General features: G+C 44.9%; 1 protein-coding gene across 1 annotated transcript; it reads right to left on the bottom strand.

Moving 5' to 3' along the window:
* Positions 1-1,130: 1,130 nt before the first annotated feature.
* Positions 1,131-22,794, bottom strand: LOC126534437 (cystatin-2-like). Its single transcript, XM_050181714.3, has 3 exons — positions 21,974-22,794; positions 8,336-8,440; positions 1,131-1,775 (listed from the first exon to the last, which is right to left on the bottom strand). Exons 1-3 carry the CDS (start codon positions 22,166-22,168, stop codon positions 1,677-1,679), a joined length of 399 nt encoding a protein of 132 aa, XP_050037671.2. The 5' UTR covers positions 22,169-22,794; the 3' UTR covers positions 1,131-1,676.
* Between the last annotated feature and the right edge of the window lie 1,282 nt (positions 22,795-24,076).

Here is a 24,076-nt window from a genome sequence, read left to right as displayed (position 1 = left end):
CGGGGGTAGTGCTACGGAACAGTATTTGCGATGACGAAGAGGCGAGCAGTGTCAAGAAGACGACGACGGTTAGAGGCTAGCGCGGGCTGTTGCCTCTTGGCTAAGTGCAGCGTATTTCCTTGTGAATATACTTATATATAGCTTTTCGTCTGCGTCTTCCTACGTAACAATATAAATAATAAAAATCGGCCCCCTCGGTTAACCCCTTTTCTTCTTGTTCTTACATAACGAGGGTCTCGAATCCGGTAACAGTGTTGCCTTCAGGGAGCATGTGCTGGTTTATCAACCAGTCGCCATCACCCAGAAAGATCACCTACCTGTGACGCCTACGGCAGAAAGGTTGCTTCACATCCGCCGCCAAGGATTGTGTGTGATGGCGCTGGCTAACACTCCGAAGATTAGTTCTAGTAGTAACACATAAATATCGAAGTGGATGGAGAAACAGCTCCGCGGTAGCTCAATTGGTTAGAGCATTGCACGCGTAATGCGAAGACGTGGAATTGTTCCCCACCTGCGGTAAGTCTTTTCGTACACTTTTATAGCCTTTACTTTATCATTTACTTAATTCAATTAGTAGGTACAAGTATTTTCCCCTGTGTTTGCTTTGATGTCTTTGTTTGTTGGCTTCTGAATGATAGGGATCCAAGGTGGTGCGAAAACTGTGAGAGAGACACATACGTATACACAGACAGACGAACCTCGAAAGTTTGTGAAGCAGCGTAAGAATGCTAGCCACATTTAATGAAACACTGTGCCAGAATACGGTGCCACCACCTGGCTGCTCATGCTTATGTCCCCGGTAAACCAGCCTTCAGCGAACGGTAATTACTTTTACGGAAAACTTAAACTTTGTTTTAGGCCATCCTTCCTGACGATGGCGATAAAGGATATCGCAAATCATTTCAGAAAGGCGTCGAAAGAAATCTAATTTGAACAACGATAATGGTACAGTGCTGAAGAACGTTTATTAAATCAAAGCTGATAATAATTGCATTATATGTAAATGTTGCATGACACACGTAATAACCAAAATAACAAAATATGAACTTTCCTTCGGCGCACATCGGTCCGTGATTTATTAGTGTTATTACCTAGAGGGAAAAAAAGAAAGGAAAAAGGACAGGGAAGGATTTACATGAAATGAGACAGACTTTATTGCATAAGAGCCACAATATGTACATAATATTTTCTCTCCAAAGAAAACGTAGCCAATATCCATGTCAAGCCTGGAGGAAACCAAACGCATGAACCATAACTGCCATGAGGCTTATTGCAACCATATATAGAGGTAAAAAATTCAAGAAATAATCAAAAATGTCACCAGCGAAACAAAAAAGAAAGCAGCCATGGCTAACGCGAAAGTTCAAATAGGCTGGTTCGGACAAGAGAAATGAATAAAAAAAAAGGGATGTATTTTAGCAAACCAAATAAAAATAACCACGTGCGTAAAGGAATCAGAATAACACGTACTGTTCTTACCGCCATATAAAATATTTCATAGATATGTCTGCGAAATTCCGTGGCCCAAGAACAGCAGTATGGTTCATAAAACTGTCTAAGCCTGATAGAACCAAACCTCTTACGCTGAGGTTCGGTATCTGATGAGAGACTAGCATCATGCCTGCGTAATATCATTCTCAATGGTGTTACCATCATGGTGTGACCCTTGATTGCAACTAAAATCGCCTATCAGGAGGCTCGCAGTTAATTGAACGAAGAGAGCGATTTCCGACCCACGGGACAAAGAAGACGAATGCCGTGCAGACTTCCTTCACCTGGAAGCAACAAGGAAACCACACTTTAATTCCGTCAGAAGAAACACAGGCTGGCGAAATAAGTAATAGTCAAACTACTAATAATTAGGCTTGGCGTAAAGGAAAAAAAAAATTAAATTATGGGGTTTTACGTGCCAAAACCACTTCCTGATTATGAGGCACGTCGTAGTGGAGGACTCCGGAAATTTCGACCACCTGGGGTTCTTTAACGTGCACCTAAATCTAAGTACACGGGTGTTTTCGCATTTCGCCCCCATCGAAATGCGGCCGCCGTGGCCGGGATTCGATCCCGCGACCTCGTGCTCAGCAGCCCAACACCATAGCCACCGAGCAACCACGGCGGGTAGGCGTAAAGGAGGCACCTTATTTTGAAGCAGCGTCTCTATCTAGTCACGCATTTGAGTGAGTACTTATTTTCCAATGTGGCCTGAATAGCATATACTATAAAAGGCGATTCATATCCGTAGAAAGTAAGAGCACTACGCTTAAGAAGATGAAGCAAATGGACCAAAGCGGCAAAGGCGTCCTGTCTTCTTAGTTGGCCACAGTTGGCCAGTATTTCAACTCGTTCCGTTTTCGTTTGAGACCGTCCGAGTCACTGCAGTTTATAGTATTATTTTACACTACCCTTACAAATGTCTAACAGTACTGTGAGCGCAGTTATATGTGGTCTGCCTATGTACTTTACGCTGAGAGTATTTTACTAGTTTTTGAGCTAGAACAAAAAAAATCATACTTTGTTTAATGCATGATGAGAATGCATACTGTGGAAATGAAAAGAAATGCCAAAACCGCTGCATGTTGCCGGATAGCATTTCGGCACTCTGTATGATTTGTATTTATTTGCATAAAGTTCATTACTAGCCCTAAAGGCGAAACTAAAGGAACGCTTGCCGGTGCGCAATAGTTCATGCAGGCCCGCCTCGCATTTTCCGCCCCTCATGAGACGTGGCGCTTTGCATCTACGAGAAAATCGCGCAAGAGCGCATGTACCGTGGCTAACTGATAGATTTTTGAGAGACAACGTCCCGTACTTTGCTTTGGCAGTGCTGCGAAATTCTTAAATATTAGGAAACGCAGTTTGTTCATCTTTAGAGCCGTGAGATCAGAGCAAAAAGTACACAAAAAGCACAGTCTCGCATGACATCAATCTGCCACACTCAGTGCTGATTGTACAACGCAGTAACTGCGTAGACACGCGCATGGAACCACGATGCAGCCAGCGTAGAGTTAGTATACTAACTCTAGAGCAAAAATTGATGGAGAAAAGAGGCAAGAGCAAGGACGCCGCCATGTTGCTACGACTCATTAACGCGAAATATATTTCTAAAAATATACTAAAACATGCATTTACATGTTGAAAGCGTAGGCGCAGCCGCCGCTAGCGGCAACAGAGGAGAGCCCGTGGCAACAGTCCGCGTAGCGCCACCGCCGGCCCCTCGTCTAACCTTGCGGCGCAGGCGCAGTCAAAGTTAAAGGCGGAGAACCCTGTGCGCCGTCTGGTGCGATTCCTTTCTCTTGCTACTTTCACCACGCATGCGTTTGTTAGATCGAGCGCAACTTGTGGCTCTGAGTATTCATGCAAGCGCCAAATGTATGCGGGCACATTTGTCATGCAGGCACACAGAATTTGGAATGCGATCAATACTTCCATGATAATTTCCTTTGCTAAGAAACATTTTAATTTCTTTTATAGCTTTGTGAAAAAAATGTCAATTTACCAACTCGTACATTGAATTTATTCGAAAATAAATGTAAGTCATCCCATTACGAGTACTACGGCTGCCACCGTGGTTAATCCACTTGGGCAACAATCAGAGCAGCCATCCGTCTCTGCGGACATCATTATCATCATCATCATCATCATCATCATCATCATCATCATCATCAGTCTGGTTACGCCCACTGCAGGGCAAAGGCCTCTCCCATACTTCTCCAACTACCCCGGTCATGTACTAATTGTGACCATGTTGTCCCTGCAAACTTTTTTATCTCAGGCGCCCACCTAACTTTCTGCCACCTCCTGCTACGCTTCCCTTTCCTTGGAATCCAGTGCGTAACCCTTAATGATCATCGGTTATATTCCCTCCTGATTGCATGTCCTGCCCATGTCCATTTCTTTTTCTTGATTTCAACTAAGATGTCATTACCTCGCGTTTGTTCCCTCACCCAATCTGCTCTTTTCTTATCCCTTAACGTTACACCTATCCTTCTTCTCTCCATAGCTCGTTGCCTCGTCCTCAATTTAAGTAGAACCCTTTTCGTAAGCCTCCAGGTGTCTGCCCCGTAGGTGAGTACTGGTAAGACACAGCTATTATACGCTTTTCTCTTGAAGCATAATGGCAACCTGCTGTTCGTGATCTGAGAATGCCTGCCAAGCGCACCCCAGCCCATTCTTATTCTTCTGATTATTTCAGTCTCATGATCCGGATCCACGGTCACTACCTGCCCTAAGTATATGTATTTCCTTACCATTTCCAGTGCATCGCTACCTATCGTAAACTGCTGTTCTCTTCCGAGACAAATTCGTTTAAAATGGTTAAATTCGTTAAATTCGTTAAAAATTCGTTTTCAGAAGATTAATTTTTAGACCCACCCTTCTGCTTTGCCTCTCCAGGTCAGTGAGCATGCATTGCAGTTGGCCCCTGAGTTACTAAGCAAGGCAATATCGGCGAACCTCAAGTTCCTAAGGTATTTTCCATTAACTCTTATCCCCAATTCTTCCAAATCCAGGTCTCTGAATACCTCCTGTACACACGCTGTGAATAGCATTGGAGAGATCGTATCTCCAGGCCTGACGCCTTTCTTTATTGGGGTTTTGTTGCTTTCTTTATGGAGGACTACGGTGGCTGTGCAGCCGCTATAGATATCTTTCAGTAGTTTTACATACGGCTCGTCTACGCCCTGATTCCGTAATGCCTCCATGGCTGCGGAGGTTTCGATTGAATCAAACGCTTTCTCGTATGCAGTGTGGCAAACAGCTGGGGCGATACTGTTGGGTGATCACTTACGTGAATATTTTTACTTTAGTGCGATTTTGCGTGATTTGGCACCGGATGCGTCCGCGTCTATGCCGACACCGTTTTTAGCACCGCGCCAAGTTGGCTATCTTCTTACACCACTAAGTGCGCCGTTGACCGCACACTTGGGCCCGTCCAGTTCCGAGTCTTGCGACATCTCAGGAATCCTTGCGAGTAATCGCCCGAGAATACGGCCCATGCAGAATGATGTATCCACTTTGCGTTGTTTGGGCCCCTGATGCGATTAGCGCTGGATTTCATTGCTCTTGACAATCGTGCCACATTCTAGCGGGGCAGGACAGAGTGAGACATTAAAGAATTGACACCACCAGTTTTTGTGTTCCAGGAAAATGACAGCAGCTCCTGCCTAATATCTGGCCGCATCAGCGTCGGCAATTCTTGCGCAGCGTCTTTCCTCTGGCACTCTAGCCATTGCGCAGCGAATCCCTACAAAGAAATGAAGTGGCGAAAATCGCGGCAGTTCTTTATAAAGTGTTCCAAGAACAGCACCTTATCAAAAAACACCATCATTCCGATTACGCCAGTGTGTCTTTCATTATGTTCCAGACGCCCACTTAGTCTGCGAAGAGTTAGTGCGCGCTAGTGCTTCCTCATTCTCAGCAATGCAGATGCAGCTGCACTTTTTATCATTTTCGCATAAAGAAGAATGATGGCACGTTGACGATCTGGCTTTTAGACTCCATTTACATGACAGCACGGATAGCCGGTATAGTCCGGGGAAAACTGTGACGACTTTGGGCTGCAGCAACAGACGCTGGCAGCCCATAGTCCCTGGTATTTTTTAATGTGGCGTCATTCGGCGGCTCTCAGCGAGGTCATGTTCATGCGGTGGCTGGATCAACAATCTATCCTGTCGTGTGAATCACAATTTCGTTACAAAATTTAATTTCTGCTGAGAACATGTCAATGCAAAATTAGAAGCAGTGCGAGCGAGACCAGCGGAGGGAAGAATTGTAGCAGACGACACGTCGGGCGCTGTTCCTATCGCTTTGATTCCGCCTGCGCAGCAACACTGCACGCGACATCGGTGGCGGCACTCCTCCCAGCGCTGCCACGGGCTCCCGTGTTCCCGCTAGCAGAGGACGCCCCTGTACGCATGGAGAACACGTCAAGTTCAATTTATATATTTTCTACAAATATCGGATGGTTATAAAGCTTTCGTGTTAAATTCCGATAGCCTGAAAGGATGAATTTGCAGCCGCCTAGACTAGTGGAGGCACTGTTCTGAGGCAGGCATGAGATCCCGTTGACTGTGCGTCTCGCCTGAATCGCATCTCGTTGTCTCCGCCAGCAGGCCTGCACAGAGTAGCAACATGGTGGTGCCCTTGCTGTTGCCGATTTCAATGCATGGTGCTATGGGAAGCTTTTTCTGTAGAGCAGGTTATAATAATTCTGTTGTAGCCAGAACCAGGTTGCACTTAACAAGTTCACTGGACAGGGTATCCGTGCTTGCGCCGCGCTAGACGCGTATGATCTCTCCTGCACTCTCTGCGCATGCGTAGGCACGCCGGCTATAGCTTACGGGTAGTTTGGCCTTAAAGGACCCCTCACCACGCCATAAAGCAAATTTCAGTTATACGCTGGAAGTTGTTACGTTCCCGCTACAGAGCGTTCTGCCGCATGAATTTTTCAGATTCGTTCAAAAATAGCCAAGATGTTAATATCTCTATGCCGCAAACCCATGATTTCAGTAGGCGAACGCCACTGCCAACAGAGTCACTCTCTACATTTTCCACGTCTGGGCTTCGCAAGTGAAATTACGTCCCTGCGTTCTCCCATACCAGAGCGTCAGGATCACATGATGCGTACGTCATGGGCCCCACCTTCATTTTTTTTCTCCTTTCTTTGCTGCCCGGTGCACTTGGGATGAAGGGGTCGTGCGCGAACTGTTGCGTTTGTCTGGTTCCGAGTAGCTCACGATTTTGCGCGCTGTGCAAGGGAACGGCTGAATAGCGGTATAAGTCAGTGCTACACGAATACTGAGGCAGACACAAGCGCATCACAAAACATGATCGCGCACTGGAACACGGTAGAAAACGACAAAGTTTCGTTGTCTGCGCGCGCAACTGTACGACTTGGGAGCAAGCACAAGGAACTTAAGGACATCTCTCTTGCTGCGGTTCGAGGTAAAACAAAAACACGCAAGCATACCGTTTGTGTGCTTTAATATTTTTCTAAACTTTAACCTGTCTGCTGAGGCCCCAGGTTACACAGATAACATATGTTGCCTTAAATCATTCTCGAAATCACGTGCCGCTATGAGCGACATCTAGCACTGCCATTTACGTAGGCGCACCTGTGTGATACGCGTCGCCACTCTGGCTGGGAGTGCACCCCCCAAGAAGAGATGGGCTAACGGCGTTCGGTTTGAAATTTCACCTCTTTCCGCGGCGCGTAGCCATGCAATACTTAGCAGACACGATCGCTAGCGCGCATTGTATGCACGGCGCTTGTCAGCGCAAAATGGCCAGACCTGGTGCAGGGCCCTTTAAGACTGATGTCTATTACTTGGGAAACCGCACTGTCGAAAACCCGGAAATGCTATCAGACCACGCGCTCCGGCGTTCCTATGTCGTTTCATGATCTCCGTGTAATGAAAGTAAGGATGGTGCGGAACCTTATAGAGCACAGGACCTCGAGCCAAACTATTAAACTATCGTCCAAAATATCGAAACACGCACACAGACGCAGACAAAAAAGAAAACGACGAATGGGCCTGGCTAATGTGTTGTCTGGCGGGAAACTTCTCCAAGCTAGTATATAAGAAAATGTGTGACCAAAAGTACCTTTCTGGTGCCCAGCAATCTCAGTCAGGTCAACTGACCCCAGACTTTCGGTATGATCTCCGAACTTTTTGCTGGCTACCCGCTCAAACTGTGGCATTCATGTCACTTTACAAGAGGCGCGAAAGCTGAGTGTAGCCTTTGCGAGCAATTAACGAGCGGAAGCGTGTGGCCCTCACGGCAATTCAAACGAAAACGGGTGCGACGTGTCCACCGTTGTTTAGCATCATTTTGCTTAGCATATTTAAACACTACGTATTCAAACGCTAAAAGAAGGCTACTTCAGCGTACCATAAATGAGACGCCGAACGATATAATGTGCCAAGCATGTGCTATAATGTCTATTTATATATGTGAGACCTCTAACTGTCAATGCTTACGCTATTCGAAAAATGTATATGCAGAAAAATATTGAAGTACACAAATGACGTATCCTTCGCATCCGTGGCAAAATGTGCTATTCCATGTCATTATACTTTCAGAAAGAACGGAAATTTTTTGCACAGCAAGCGGGGTACAAACTGAAGCTGTTCGGGCTGATCATTTTCAACGCTTCAAAGCAAACCCAAAATGTATGAATTGTTTCAGGAGAATTAATGTAATTTTCTGCCTGCTCAAATTTTTCACTACTCTTTCAAAATTATTGTAATTGTTATGAGGTCATACCAATTTATATTTGCCATTTCTGGTGCTATGGTAGCATGCAGATAACGAAATTGCAGTTCAATAAAGGTACCTCCTTTGCCTTGGGCGGGCACGTGTCTGGGCTGTATGTCTCCTCTCCTCGACAAGTGGATTCCGCCGTAGTGAACTTAAGCCGGTAGTTGAAGCCGGCGGCGCTCTGAAACAGGACCATTCCATTTTATATAAGTTAATTTCCATCAAGCAACGCAAGTCGTCAATCATACAGAAGCTGAGGGATACGTGGCTGCCTCAACAACAAAAAAAGCTATATTATGCAACATGATACTGAACATACAACATTTAGGCATCCACGCTATATGGCTATCGATGTGTTACAAATTGTTCTGTTTGAATTGAGTTACACACTGGTGGCACAGGTGAAGGTTTCAAGGTAAAGACACTGTGATTGCGTGCCAAAAGCGTGTTGGGCACATAGGTTCGGCATTTTCTGTAAATCACCAGTGCGGCGGAATATATGCATCGTAGTTACAATGCATGTAGCTTGTTGAATAGCTCTGGAAAAGAAATTTAGCTACATTTATAGGCAGTAGATTTGGAAAACAATTTGTAAGGGAGCGAAAAAGTAAGTGATAAACACGGCTTAAGTTAACGGAAGCAAGTTGCTGACATAGTTTGAAACATGTCAGCCATTGTGCAGATATTTTGGAAAGAAAAGATTAATGCAACCTTACAATTTCTGGATTAAGGAAACCCGCAAATGATAGCCAACACGAAATTGCAAACAATTTATAGATACGGCAAGAGAACCTAAAAAAACGGCTAGAAAATATTTCTTTTCTTTTTTTCATTCGGCAAATAAATGTCAGCGAAGAGACACCGCCGAACGCGTGTCCGCAGCGTGTATGTTTACGCCTTTGTGAGACTTTGTCCATGAAGTTCCGCGTTTCTTTTTCGTTCGTGGTAAGCTTCCTTAACACACACTTTAATTGTTGTACATAATCTCTCATTGTGGTGAAGGGGAACAATGAAACACTGTAAAACTGTTAGAGATTTAACTTCTCAGAACATGTCGAAAAAGGCGGAACGCTTAGAACGCTCGTAGAGCAATGTTGGTGATAAGTTTACTCAGGTGCTAGCTTGCCAGAAGCAAACGCTGCAATGTACTGCAGATCTTAAGACACCCGTTCACTTTCGCTTCGAGGCATTTGAAAGCCGTCTAGCTACTCCGTAATCATTTTTTTCTTCATTCTCTTCATTCTCGATCTCTAGCGCTGTGGCTGATTAGGTGCAAAATACAATTCAGGAATTAGCAGCCACAGTGAACAAGCTTGTCACGCAAAATGGTGAAATTGAAGTTTGTCTCTGTCAAAACAACCACAAGTCTATTTCTTTTTGTCTCTGTCAAAACAACCACAAGTCTATTTCTTCTCGAAAACTCAGACAAAACGCATGACTGCAGCGGATAATGCCCCTGTGGTCACCGACCTGGGCACCAAACCACAGGCAGAGGTAGCTTCGATTTTGACGACTGTGACACGGCTACTTTCCAAGAGTGATTAATTAGAAAACTGGTCCAGTCGAAACAAGACTCTAAGAACAGTTACACCCTTTGGTGTGTATATTTGCCACACAACAATAATCGTCATCCGTCTTGACCGCATCTCTTTTCTTTAACGCTGCGAGCCCGGTACTTCCAAGTCACGAACGGTATGCGCGTTATCAGCATGACAGAGCATTCTCGACAGGAAAGTAACGAGCGCAGCGTTTTCAAGAAAGAAAATGCGGGCAAGACAGATGACGATTACTGTTGCGTGGCAAATATACACCCCAAATGGGGGTGTAAACTTTTTTAGACTGAATATAATTCTGCACGGTACTGATTAACCGACTGGTGAAGCTAATCAAACACTACGAGCTCCTCTTTCACGGCTATTTTCTGAGACACTAATGATGCAATTTCCGTCTATTGAGCAGTGTCAAAAGCTTGGTCGGGCTCGGGAAGGGCATGGGCGCTAGGTCATAATGAAGATCTGAAATTTCAAGGACAAATTTCTGATCTTTAAAAATGCCTCTAAACTAGAAAATCCCAATTGCGCAATTCACCGATGACATGCCTACAAATGTGCGACTTGTTCGCACAAAATCCTGGGAAGCTTTCAGTCCATTTCGTGAAAAACGTTCTATTGTAAAACTTCGCTACGATCATGCCTTTAGTGATAAGGTTCGCTATCACTGAGATCATGCGTATAATTCAATGGCGAAATCATCCAATCATTTTTATCGCTCCCCATCTGTGCCTTTAGTTATCAACCGTGCCGATGCTAGCAACCATACTGTCTCACCATCATCCCAAGTTTGACCAGCTTCCAGATCGCTTGATTACCTCCGTTTGCTCGATATTTATGCACGCAGTATCATCAATAAATTTCCTGCATTCTTGGGTCTTATTCACTAGTACTGTCCTCATGTAGTTTCCGTCACAGAAACATGGCTGCACAATGAGGCAAGGTTTGGGTACGGGTAGCGCTTGTCTTCATCGTCCTTTTTTGTCCCTCGTCTATGTATGCGCTGTAAGCGACGTTGGATACCATGCACAATGAGGGTTTTTAGTCGGAATGCCCTCCACTGGGCAATGTATCGCAATTGGGACGGACAGACAAAATAGCAACGGGGGCTCCGTCGCCCTTCTGCTTCTATCCGATCTGAGGTTGAGCATTTTCCCAGCTCCGCTAGATACTTTACTTGGAACTTAGAAAAAGTGCATATTGTAATCGGCGCTTCGAATGGCCTCCCCCCGCCCCCCTCGGGAACATTGGTGGACTGACTACAAGCCATCGAAACGTGCATGCACAAGCTTAACCTAGCTCCTTCCAACTTTATCTGTTTTGGTGATTTCACCGCAATTAGCATTCATTGGCCCTCTTTATCAACGTGTGGTCGGGATGCCACTGTCGATAAAAAAGATAAATTTGAGCTTGTATTTGGGGCTTACTCGGATCGTTTGAAAGCCTACCAGGCAGATGGCTTTTCTGGAGATCATCTTAGCTGGAACATTGCCGCGAATGATTATATTTGGAAAGTGGTAGGGGGCATTGCTGATTACAAGGCTGTTTTAAAGCAAAGCTTTCTACGTCTCACTCATTTGTCCTTGAGCGTAAAAAACGCACTGCAGGAAAGCCAACTTACACATATGCGTAGAACACGACAGTTTATAGTCGCAGTACCACGCGAGCGTCGACTGGCCGGCCATTCAGTGCCTAATAACGGCGCCAAGCGACGAGCTCAGCAAGAGTAGCACATGCGCACAAAGTTCACTAGAAACGCAAATTATGAACGCTTCTTCCTTCGAATATTGGAGGTGGCGGGTTCAAACACCTTGCGGTGTATATTGTGAACCCACTACCCGTGAAACCATGATTACGTGCAGCTGTGCTTGGCGTCTCTGCGTGAAGCGTGTAATTAGCCGCAGGGTGAACTAGCCCTGGGGGTAGTTGATAGAAACGCAAGTTGCATCTGCTAGGCATGGCACCACACATGTCGCTATTAACTGAGCTTCCCTGCTTATCGAAGGCAGCAATTGAGTGCGCGTGAACACATGCTCGTCTTAAGCAAAAGAAAAGAGCCATTCTCTTAAAGAAAGGTGGTTGTACGCCACGCTACCCAGACGAACTGTATATATCTGCATTGCATTACGCGCGTCACGTAATGCCTTCCCGGCCGTCACCATGGGTAGGCCATTGGTGCAGCGCACGGCAGAAGAGAAGGCTGCCGTACGCGAACGTAATCGCAAGCGACATCATGCCCTTAAGGCCGATGCCGTGTATCGGCAACGGCACGCAGAAACCATGTGGGAGATGCTTGTGCAGTCGAGATGCCTACGGGTCTTATGATCGTCAGCTTGTACATCAGACAGAACACGTCTCTTTGGGACACGGAAACCTACCTGGCAGAAACTATGAAGCCCATAAAGCTACATAGTATGCCGATCCTCATGCGTGGTGACCTTAACATCGATGTGGCGTAAGAGCACGGCAAATGGATCGAGAGTTTCATGCTAGATCGCTATTCGTTGAACTTGAAGACGATACCGACCCCCACAACGCAACACCGTTCCTGCATTGATCTCGTGTTTGCAAGCAGGCTGCGTCACGTTAGGATGGCCGAGCCTCTGGCCATGTGCAACAGCGATTACAAGGCGATACTGTGCAAGTGTAGAGTAGTCCGTGAAAGTGTGAGTGTGTGCGTGTAATCAACGGCTACATGATCTAAACTGAAGGCTATGCAACTTAGCGAAATGTGTCTTCATTCAATTTCAACGTTCAAAAAACACAATCCTAAACAAGCAATGACATCACATATGCATAGCATCGGGTAGCTAAGCATTTCCTGAGTTCGTTGTGTGGTCATCGGCTTTGGACGTTGTCTTTGATTCAGTTTGCATTGGGGGAAAGCTTCGCGTTCAACAATCTTTCTTTAAGAATGAGGCTTTGCTTTTTTTCCATTCCGTGCATTCTTTCTAAACCATCCTTAGTTCTTATTACATTTCACGATTTCAATCATGCTGACGACGCGTCTATTATAGAATAATTTGCTGAAGGCTTCGACACCATTGAAACACTTGGTGTATGAAGTGACGTGAATATTCCCGTGGCGTATTTTGAAGGTGTTGTCACGATAAACGCGTGATTCCCATCAAATCAAAAAAGATAAATACTAACATAGCTCGTGTAAACACAACGATATTATTTTTTTCACGTCTTCTTCGCAGGCATAGACGAATACCATGCACCTGATTGGACGTTCTCCTACTTCAAGATGGAAACAAAAAAATTTAGCGTTTCACAAAACATCGGCAAAATTAACACGATGTGTAAAGACGACCTGAATCAAGTGTACTTGAATCGCAAAATGTTCAGCCATCGCGAATAAAGAAAAAGGTTAGCATAAGCGCTTGGAAGAACGTTAGCGAATAAAAGACCTATGAAATCATCTATTTCAACTTAATAAATACAGCCTAATTAAACAAGGGGAGTCTCAGAATGCAATGTATGCCCATGCATGTAGTTCGACCTTTAGAATTTTCATTACTATGTCATACAGAAAGGAGGGTACGTTAAATAGAAATAAGAAAGTGTTGTAAGCTATCTATTCCACTCGGCCCTTCCCGTACTGTCTCAACTAATTTGTAATAGTAGAAAAATTTTTCATCGCTACTTTAAATTCCACACATTTGTAAAACCAAGCCCTTCCCTCCTTAAAAACAGTCCTAATGTAAGGGGTCTCTTCCAATTCCGCATGATAGGCGGACGCCATTATTATTTCTGGAAGAAGTCAGCAACCAACAAAAACAAACAAAATACTATGTGAGAGTGCTATTGTGGCAGTAAATGCGTACACAGAAGTCATAGTACAAAGGACATTGCCGAAATCTGATGTTCCTTTTTTCTTCTAACCTGAAAGAAATCCTGCGAAGAAATCCCGCGACACTCTTTCCTGATGCATGGAATTTTTATCAGGCTAGCAAGAAATATTTATCAAGTGCCTATTGATCAATAGCTTTTCGCGAAAACAGATAATTCAGCTAGCTTTTGCTAAGTAAAAGCAAGCTGGATCAGGAATTTTCCAGGATGGTTTAAATGTGCTCTTGGACACTTTTGCAGTGAATATAATATTTGAGCGCTTCATTAAATAATAAGTTTGTGTTATAAGGCGGAGTCCAAAATGTAGTCTGACTTGCTCCAAGTGAAGGCGTACTTTATCTTGGGTCTTTCCAACTAGACCCGACCTTGTGTTTATTTAACCTCCAGAGACACGAATGCAGCTATGGGACAAAATCTTTCAAGCGGCTTTTTATTGCCTACTGGTATGTCACAAACGTGAAATACATATTTGTAAATTTAAATACCACGGTTAGATGCCAAAAGCTGCATTTCCATGTACGAGCACGTGGCCGAAGTAACCGTCTGCTCATCTTTGTTATGGTAAGAACGATCTCTTTGCCTAAACGCAGTGATGGAAATGACTATATGTGCAGTACATTGCCATTTGGTGTTGGATCCTATATCTTCACACAATCTCAAAGAATTTGAAACACATTTCAAGGTTGCTTTCCACTTTCTGTGACAACGCAGCGGACGAGATCAATTTGGTGTGAAATTTCTCGAATGCCGATGACAAGAATATCAGCAAAGCACTTTCATACAGTTCCACCTTCACCGGAATTCACATCGAGCAAGAATATTCAAAGTATTAGCGTTGTAGCGAACTTTGAAAAAAGAATTGCAGGCAATCTGCAATGTGTTGTATAAGGGGACTTAGGATGTTAAGTTTGGCACAAGTTGCCTGGGATACATAGCATAAAATCAGAATTCTAGAGAAGTCCACTGGCTCTTTAAAGGGACACTAAAGGTTACCATAAATTCAAGTTAAGGTGATAAAGCACTGCCCTAGAGCGTCTAAGGCGTCAATATAATCGCGAACAGAGCTTTAGTAACCGAGAAATTGAGGTAAATGCATGACACGATTTGAGACCCCCCAGCGACATTCCGGTACTAGCCCGATGACGAAAGCACTCCTCATCATAATTTATGTCACTAGTACTCAACTACTCGTATTAAAAAGATCATTTCATTAGATTATAAGACGGAAGAAAATGCTACGTGCCTACTTCTATTCAATTCTAAGAAAAAATAACATTTTGACGTTACCCTTGAGTAGTATGGATGATCGAAAGGTTTCGTTTTCGCTCGACTCTGCGCGCTTGACATGGCGCCGCGTGCGCTTTGGAGTTTCAGTTGTTTCTTGATCGCGTCGTGCTGCGGTGGTCCTGCTGGCTCGCGAAACTTGCATTTGGAACAAGCAGCGAGAATGCCATGTTCATGTGATGTCGTGGGATGCGCGAACGGTCCGCGGAACTTGGCCAAGGGCAGTTGCAGCAGCGAATCCAACGTTACTTATCACTGTGTGCCAACGAGTGAACCTCTCCATTCGAAGTGGATAAGTGCCGTACTTCTGCCACAGCGCGCTGGCAAAGAGCCGAAAAATCACGTAGTGTGCTCGCTGCAGTTTCGTCTAGAGGATTACGAGTTCAACGCCGACTTTACTGAAGTCGCGTGGAATGCCTTTCAAAGCAGGCCGCCGTCGTAGTAGTACGCAACGACGCCGGCAGCGCGAGCGCTCAGCAGCAGGTCACGTTCATCAGTGCTTAAATCACTGAACTCGAGCCCAGCATCGCGAGCCAATGTGTCGCTGTCAGGGTCATTCATTGCAACGAGCGTCGAAGTTGGCGCCATAAAATAAAGAACCAGCTTATCGTCGCACGCTTGCCCTTCCGTTAGCCACCATAGTTCCGCTTTCGCGCTACTTTCGGCTCTGTCTTGGCTCTGTTTCTGGCCGCGCGTTTGCGTTTTGTGCAGAAAAGCCGTAGCACCGTCTGCGGAAGCCGTTTTACTCACCGACGGCAAAACCTCACTATGAAACCCTGACTTCAATACTCCTCGATCGGAGGGCGGGTGATTTGAACGGCGCTAGAGGTACGCGGACGCTTCAGAACGAATTTTCTCTTAAAATAAGTATCTTCTTCGCACGAAAGAAGCGTTTCGAGGTTTCTGGGATGGTATTTCAACAGTCCACGTTGACTTAATATTAACCTTTAGTGTCCCTTTAAACACGCCTTACTATATTACATTCTAGGATAATCGCGGGAGTCCACGTAGAATAATGTGCACATGAGTATTCGCATCGTGCGTGCAATGTAAAAAGACAAACTTTTAGTATAAAACCGGTGAGCACATTGAAGAATTTTTGAATACAGGCGACCTAGCTTGCACCGAACGATGACCTCAGAACGGTGAAAATACGCCGAAAACGTTCACCGACACACACACACACACACACACACACACACACACACACACACACACACACACACACACACACACACACACACACACACACACACACACACACACACACACACACACACACACACACACACACACACACACACACACACACACACACACACACACACACACACACACACACACACACACACACACACACACACACACACACACGCACACACACGCACACACACACACGCACGCACGCACGCACGCACACACGCACGCACGCACACACACACACACACACACACATGAAATAACATACGGGGTGTCCCAGCTAACTTGGGCCAAGATCTTGAAAAAGCCTATGCGTTCTTCAGCACAGAAATCCCGTGGATGTTGTTAGCGTTTATCTAAACTAACACTACCATTTTCTTGCTCGTCTTCTTTTTGAGTAATTAGCCGAGATAAATTATTTACTCTTTAAATATAGCTAGAAATGTTCCGGCGTCAATAGGAAAGTAGTGGAGCTCCACAAATATTGCCTAAACTAGGCATTTCCAACGAGACAGACTTAGCGTGTCCGTTTTTATTCGGGAAAAATGCAAGACCGCAAAGTTTTTAAAAAGGCCACGTGACAGCGCTCTCTCTCTCGCTCTCTCTATATATATATATATATATATATATATGTGTGTGTGTGTGTGTGTGTGTGTGTGTGTGTGTGTGTGTGTGCGCGTGTGTGTGTGTGTGTGTGTGTGTGTGTGTGTGTGTGTGTGTGTGTGTGTGTGTGTGTGTGTGTGTGGAGAGAAAGAATAACATAAGTAGCGGCAGCTGGACAATGGTTACTTCTCCGCAGCAGATTCACAACAGGTAAAGATGTTACACATGTTGCCCTGTGGCGGTACGTTTAGTACCGCGGCACCTGCCCTGCTGCGAGCTGGTCAGTTTACAAAGCAAGGGTGGCATAGTGTTTTCTCGCAAGCATCCCGCAAGGGCGCTCTCGTTGCCCGCGACAGTCGCCACTAGAGAGCTTTAGATTGGGGGACGCAAACTCCATTGTTAGCCCTTCGCGTTCTGTTGTGCTCGCTTTGAGTTCTTTCGTACGATTGGCGGCTTACGTACTCTAGTCTAAAGCTCTCTGTTACCTTACTTAACGGAGTTGCGCTGTGTGGGACGCGACGAAAGGCCTTCTTCTTGTCTCTTATTATCTAGCGCAGACATTTTTTTTTTGTACTCAGCACAAGCGATCCACTGACAGATGCTTCTGTCCCACACTTGAGTTACCTTTGCTCGCAGTGTTATCGACCCCAAATGCTGTGACAGCCGCATTTGATATACTGTGCGTCAGTGGGAGTTGCTGCTCTTATCGGCTGTGAATGCGTTTTTTTCCCGATCGCATGCAAATGCTAGTGCGTAGTTTTTCTTTTTTTTTCGCCCAAATGCTTACTTGCGAAAGCGTTGCATTTAATGAAAGGCTGACGGAAGTTTCGTTATGCGGCATATGCACAGAAAATTAATGGGCAATCCGCCCAGCGTTGTGCAATGTACCGAAAACCGCATCCCTGTGACAGAACGACAGTTTTTTTTTTCTTTTCTCTACTCGAAGGCTGTGGCAGTGGGCCCCAGAAGATTCTACCGACCATATCTTTTTTAAATCTTGGGTAGCGTAATGTCTTTTCGCCCTATAATTCTTCTTTTTTGCCCTTTATTTATCCAAGCAATGCGAGAGGGCTGTTTTTAAAGTGCATAGCGCCTTTATGAAAGGGAAGCACGATGTCAGTTCTGCATGGTATGACACAGTTTGGCACTTCGAATAACGAAAACCATACCTTAGAATGCTATAATCAGATATTATGTAGGCCTGCTTATGCTTCTGATGGCAAAATTAATATTTTGGTGGGAATCACTCTTAATTTGCGGAATGTCTTAAGTGATTACCTGCCTCATAAGTAATTTTGGTAGGTAGCAGAAAAGGGATTTTGTGTTGTACAATAAGGCTCTTATAGTAACTGATGCCAATGAAGCTGAGTTATGTTAGAATAAATGGACGCGTACATGTACGAAGCCTGCCCGATTCGGTTCATTGGTATTTGCAGTTCGACATAATGATGTCATTTTTATCGACCACACTCAACTTCTTGCGGTTTTGTCCTCTTGCATAATTCGCTCGGCGACCTATTTCTTAGTAATCTCTCACCGAATATGATATGATGCTTACCTATTGGGGGCGAGCTCTACCACTGGAAAAGCTGGCGCCAGCGTCGGCTGCTTCGTAAGCGCCGAAGCGAGCTGTAAACAAAACTTTAACGTCCCACCTGTGCCGCGGTTCTGATTAAGTGGTGAGGCTTTGCCGGCTTGCGTGTCTGCTTAACAACACTTGAAAGTACCATAATAGGTAGTGGCTGCCTTTGGAAGCGTGCAGCATGGTAGGCTACTGCTCGGCGCCGCAGTGCCGGATGTACGCAACGGATCCGGGTGTCAGCCTTATTCACACGTAGCCGCAAGGCAAGGAACTGCATGAAGCTTGGCTGGTGAAACAGAACCGGCAGACAGCCATCGGCTACAACTTGGGTACGCGGCAAGCACACACGCGAGAAAGATTTCTGCTACGGCGCCGGCAGCGCGATGTTCGGTGAGTAGCAGAAAACGCGCACTGAGACGCTCGCCCGCGCCCGCTTCCCGGCAAATGTCATGACGGTTTGGTCTATGAACTTGTTGATGCTAGATACTGGCATGTTCACTGGAACGGAAAAGCAGCGGTAAGACGAACATTAAAGAAAGGCATGGCATATGATCATGTTTGTGTTACGAATTAATGCACTTGATTGCGAAAAAAAATCAGAGGGAAATCGCACGCCGAGAAGACCGATAAACATACACTGCGACGCAGCTTGAGAAATAATATTGAAATGTCCAAGAATTTTGAAGGCAAAAAAAGATTGAATCGTCGCGACGCCACATAACAGTCTCCGTAGGCGTCGAATTCTATAACGAAATTATTTTTGAACAGTTCTGATAGCGTCCACGCAACAATGGTTGCTAGTGTGCTGTCAAATGCTCATATGCGGCGGCCTAAAGCTCACGGCACGGTGGGAACACGCGCTCACAGCGAAAGCAAAACATTGTGCGCGGGCATGCATGCAGACGCGCCGTCGGTCGCTGCGAACCCTTGCGATCGCTGCATTGAGGCTTCATTCTGTTATGCCCCATTTGGTTATACAGACAGCCTACTATAAGAATAAGTGTGCTCTAAGCGTTTCCCTACCTTTCACGCGAGAAGCCGGTTCAGGAGACTCCATCGCTACGACCGCTCGCAGTGGCGTTCAGTGTACGTATTCGGTAAAGAGATAGCGTCTCGGAACGATTCTGTTTTCAGTTTGCCCGAGATTATTATATCGACAGTCAAAAACTTCCCTCGTTTTAAGAGTACCTACATAAATGTCCAGGAGGGCTGCCGCGTGGTGTTTTTATTGAGTGCCGTAAGCGAAACTTATGAGGAGAGCGCCGCGTGATCCCTCATGCTACGCAAGGGAGGCACTTCCGATACATGGCGACTCCGTGACTCCGTAGCTCATCTTTTCTGCCATAGAAATGCAAAGCACCTTAGTCATTTTCTGTTTTCTTTACTTCGCAATTTGCATTGAAGTGTTGCAAAAAGTTCTCGCAATATTTATTATTTTCAAAAGCTATCTGAATTGCATTTGATTATCTAACTTTGCTTGAAGACTGTTCGCTATTTATTGAATGTAAACACAACAGCATTCTCATTTCGGTCTGTGGCAAGAAATGAAGTGACAAGAAAAATATTAATCTATATGTGCTTTTCATTCTCTCTTAGTACCTGCTTTTGAATATTTTGCAGCCAAAAAGAAAGAACATATATCGAAATGTTTGTAAAAAAACTGTATATAAGATTCTAAGAGAAGAAAACATTTATCGCATAAATAAATGTCAGGCGCACTTTATAAAATACACCTGCATTCATTAAATTCCGATGTCACAAATATATAAATGCAATGTTACGCATTTATCATTTGCGGCATGCTTTTCTTAAACTCGGGCATCAACATTTTCCTGAAGAAGCAAATACTACGACTTGTAAAAAATAAATCAGTTCTCACAGGACACTGTTTGCTATGTGATAACTTCCTTAAATTGGGCGATACACATGGCAAATAGATTAGTGACCGACGATATACAGTAAACATAAAGCCGGTTCGGTGATGGGAGGTCTAGGTTTGAAAAGTGCGCTTGTGTCGTTGAGGATTCACTCCGTAAGACAACGCGTGTCGATTGTACAGCTGAGAAAGAGCTACAACGTGGTCATTTTAGCAGGACCCTTATTAGTAAAATAGCTCGTTAAGAAAAACAGTACGCTCATTCTTTATTTATTTTCGAATAAGAATGGTGCTCTATTTCCAAAAGAATACTGGGTACTTATAGGTTAGCGATGAAGGTCCTACGTGAGTTTGAGCCATGGATTCAGCAGCTCTGTACGGACATCGCAGGATATTGGGCTCGAGATAAGCAACAGCTGCTAATTAACATAGGTTTTGTTACTCCAACAGTAGTTCCCTTTCTCGTTCTCTTAAAAATTGTCAAATCTGTGAACGCATTGACAATAAACATTGAGTGCCATCGGAAACCGTTCGTGGCATAGAAACATGGCGAATATATTATTGCTGGGAAATTGCGCTCTAGTGAGCAAATAATTTTAAAACGACCCAAAAATATTTTCATTTTAGGATAACTTGTGCAACGTAGTTTGCTTTCATGCTCCTTATTATTTATACGTCCGAATTTAAAACTACCCTAAAATATTTTCCTTCTATGACAACTTTTGCAATGTAGTTTGCTTTGATGCTCTTAATATTTATGCGTTCGAAGGTAGCACACAAAAAAGCCACCAATCTTAATGATAACCTTTTCGTATACCTTATTTTTCACGCCTGGTTCGTGTATTAGCTTAAAGACAAAAAGGCGTTCTCATTTCTAAAAAAATAATGAGGCAACTTTCACATGCGGACATTACCTTCCTATAATATAAGGATAGTCGCCATGGGTGTAGAAAGTTATAAGCAGAGTGGTCACGATATTTGTACAAGTTCTAGATTAGCATAGCAATTGCAGAGTCCGAGCCGTGGACATCGGAGAAATTTGAATGGCCCCTGTACTCGACTGTTTGGATTGGAAAGTTTCTAGAAGCAAACTTTTCTTTGAATGCTTCAGGCAGAAACTTTTCTTTCAATGCTTCAGGTAGGGAGCCTACTTTCTTCAAAGGCAATCCAGTGCTTTTCAAGTCGCCGTTCTGCACAAGAAGCGTAACTTACCCTGAGGTTTAGGCTGCACTTGCTTTTGTGCACCATTAGGAACTTTCAAGTTTCTTGAATTTTCAACTTTTCATAGGAGTTGCGATTCAGACCATTACAAAAAGAAATAAGCGATTAACTTTTGTAGTTTACTGACTGTATTGTGGCTGTTTTTTGTAACATCCTCTCCCCTCCCACCTGGGGCAGGTGGGAATGGAGGTGGCGACTGCATTTTGAGGGGGGCGAAACGCAAACAAACGCATTTGTAGCTAGATTTGGATGCTCGTTAAAGAACCCCAGGTAGTCAAAATTCCGGAGCCACAAACTTCAACGTGCCTGATGATAAGATCGTGGATTTGACACGTAAAACTTAAGAGTTTAAATTATGTACCTATTGAAAAAATGTTAAATACACCTAATAGAGTATAACCTAATCACTGATCATAATACGTTCCATAATAGTCTGTGCACTTCAAAAGCGCAGTGCCACAATATTTTGCACCGGAAGTGTCAACAGCGCTACTACGTCCTCATATCCACCCTCGCCGGGAACTAAAAGCTGCCATCGCTTACCTGGACGTCCACCTGAAAGAGGTCCAGCACCGTGTCAAAGTACTCGTGGTCAGCAGTGTGCTGTGCTATAGCGAAGTGGGCCATCTGTTTGTAGATCGGGTCGGCGTCGACTCTCCTCCTGTAAAAGCCGCCTGGGAGGCTGGCGCTGTGGACGATGCCAGGAAGCACAACCACACAGCACGCCAGCAGCCACATTTCAGAAGTCGTACGTGGCCTCTTTTTCTTGAGCCTTTCGCGCCGTGTTTCCAAGGCCTAACCAATGCGACTCGCTTTTCTTCATCCGTTTGCGATGCTTTTCTCGGAGAGCGGCTTGTGGCAATGTTCGTAACTTGCTTCGCAGGGACTTGAAAAAAACCCAATACTTTTGACCTATGGGTAAGGAGAGTGGGGTCGCAATCCACTCTAGCTTGTCAGAGCTCCCCTGCACAAGTCGAGAGGGTGATATGAGAGGCTCCTCTGCAGCAATCCGTCTTCGAGTCTAGCGAAGCTCTTATTTTGATATCGTACATTCGCCTGAGGTTGTAACCTAGATTAGAAGAGCGAAGAACCTAATTCTTTAGAAAAACGCGCAACTTCCTTGCTGTCACCGCAAGAGCTTTCTCAACTAGCAAGAACTACCATGAAATATTGGCAGCGAAGACCGTTTCCACGCTCGCCGTTTCAGTAGTGGGTGAAATTACCACCGGTTCAAGAAAAAATAGCCAACATGCGTTCGCTGTGCTACTTGCGTAAAAAAAAAGAAGCTTCCGCAGAGCACGCCCCCCAGTTTGACACGGCCTGAGTCATCTTGACAAGTCGCAGCCACCCGCTATAGATACAAGCCTCGACTGCATAGGCGCGACTTGTTATCTGCCGCTGTCTCTGTCCGGAGCTTTCGTCTTCCGCTCACAGTTCCAAGAATTTGAGAAGTACAACAGTCACAGCTTCCTCCCGCAATCTGGAATGTTATCAGAGCTCTAGCTTGTTTCGTCTCTCTGTTGTTTTTACTTATAGTTTCATTCAACGCCGCCGCGGACGCTTGAAAGGTCGGCGCAGAAGCGAAAACTATGCGCGCTATGTCGCAGCGTGACATCCTCAACGTTTGCGCCGGTATCGCGTTACGCTTCCAGTTTGCTCGGTTGGGGTGCGGTAGCCCCGTGATAGCCAAATCTGGCCTAGCGCCCTGGCAGTGTGCTAGAATGGATGGCGCAGTAATTTTGTGGTACACCATGCCAACGTCTGGGTTGTTTTCGCCAATGCGACGCGTGGCGCCTTGTTAACGCGATTCAAACACTTACCGGCAATTAATATTAAAAGACTTTATCAGACTCTTTATAAGATTTCTTTTTATTTGTTGAGGTGTTTCCTGATTTTTTTTCGATGTAGCTTTTTTTGGTACATAATCCTCGTGTTGCTGACTACATGCGAGGCTAATCAGCGATAAATACAGAGCATGGAAGCCCAAGACATTTCGATTTGGCATTGACCTTTTCCAAGGTGCTGGCAAAGTCGCAACAACTCCCATTACCCATGGTCATGTGCACACAGTAATAAAAATGATTGAAATAAATATGGGAGTTTATCTCACATATGGTATCATTACCTAAGCTCTCTGTCTAGGCGATGGCCACGCGCTGCATTTTTTTTTTTTTTTTTGTCTAGTAGCTATTCATCGCTCTCCACTTAAGTGAATAAGTACACTCGCTACCCCACCATTGTCTGCGTTTCGATGAGGGTTTTCCCCGGGAGTTAAAATTGTTGGGTGTGTTTGTTTAAATTTCTAGTGCAGCTTACGGGGAGGGGGGGGGGGGAGGGGCTGGTAGATTTGAAGGCCAAGGAGAATTGGTAATCATTCATTAATTTTTGTGTGTGTGTGTCGAGCTGAACTAGGATCGCTTATGACTCCAATACTGATGCGAAAAAGTGCGAACAATTAATTCCCTTTACACAACGACTTACGTCATATTTATGAACATACAAAATTACAGAACAAGGGCTACATAAAAGGTGCCCTCTAAATAAAAATCAGGAAGTCGAAGCAGTGCTAGAACGTTTAAACAGACACGGAACGTCTATGTCCGAGCTTTGATAAAAGTCACGATGATTGGCATGACAACGGCACAT

Source organism: Dermacentor andersoni, chromosome 7 (assembly GCF_023375885.2).
Source record: "Dermacentor andersoni chromosome 7, qqDerAnde1_hic_scaffold, whole genome shotgun sequence".
Classification (NCBI taxonomy): Eukaryota; Metazoa; Arthropoda; class Arachnida; order Ixodida; family Ixodidae; genus Dermacentor; species Dermacentor andersoni.
Note: the sequence above shows the minus strand (reverse complement) of the source record. Positions and strands in the feature narration are given on the sequence as shown.

Excerpts from the sequence above, each read along its gene's own strand:
- LOC126534437 (XM_050181714.3), bottom strand. The coding sequence starts at position 22,168 with ATGTGGCTGCTGGCGTGCTGTGTGGTTGTGCTTCCTGGCATCGTCCAC. Across the intron at positions 8,441-21,973 it reads TCTTTCAGGTGGACGTCCAG|AGCGCCGCCGGCTTCAACTA; the intron begins GTAAGCGATGGC and ends GTCCTGTTTCAG. Across the intron at positions 1,776-8,335 it reads GCCCGCCCAAGGCAAAGGAG|GTGAAGGAAGTCTGCACGGC; the intron begins GTACCTTTATTG and ends TGTTGCTTCCAG.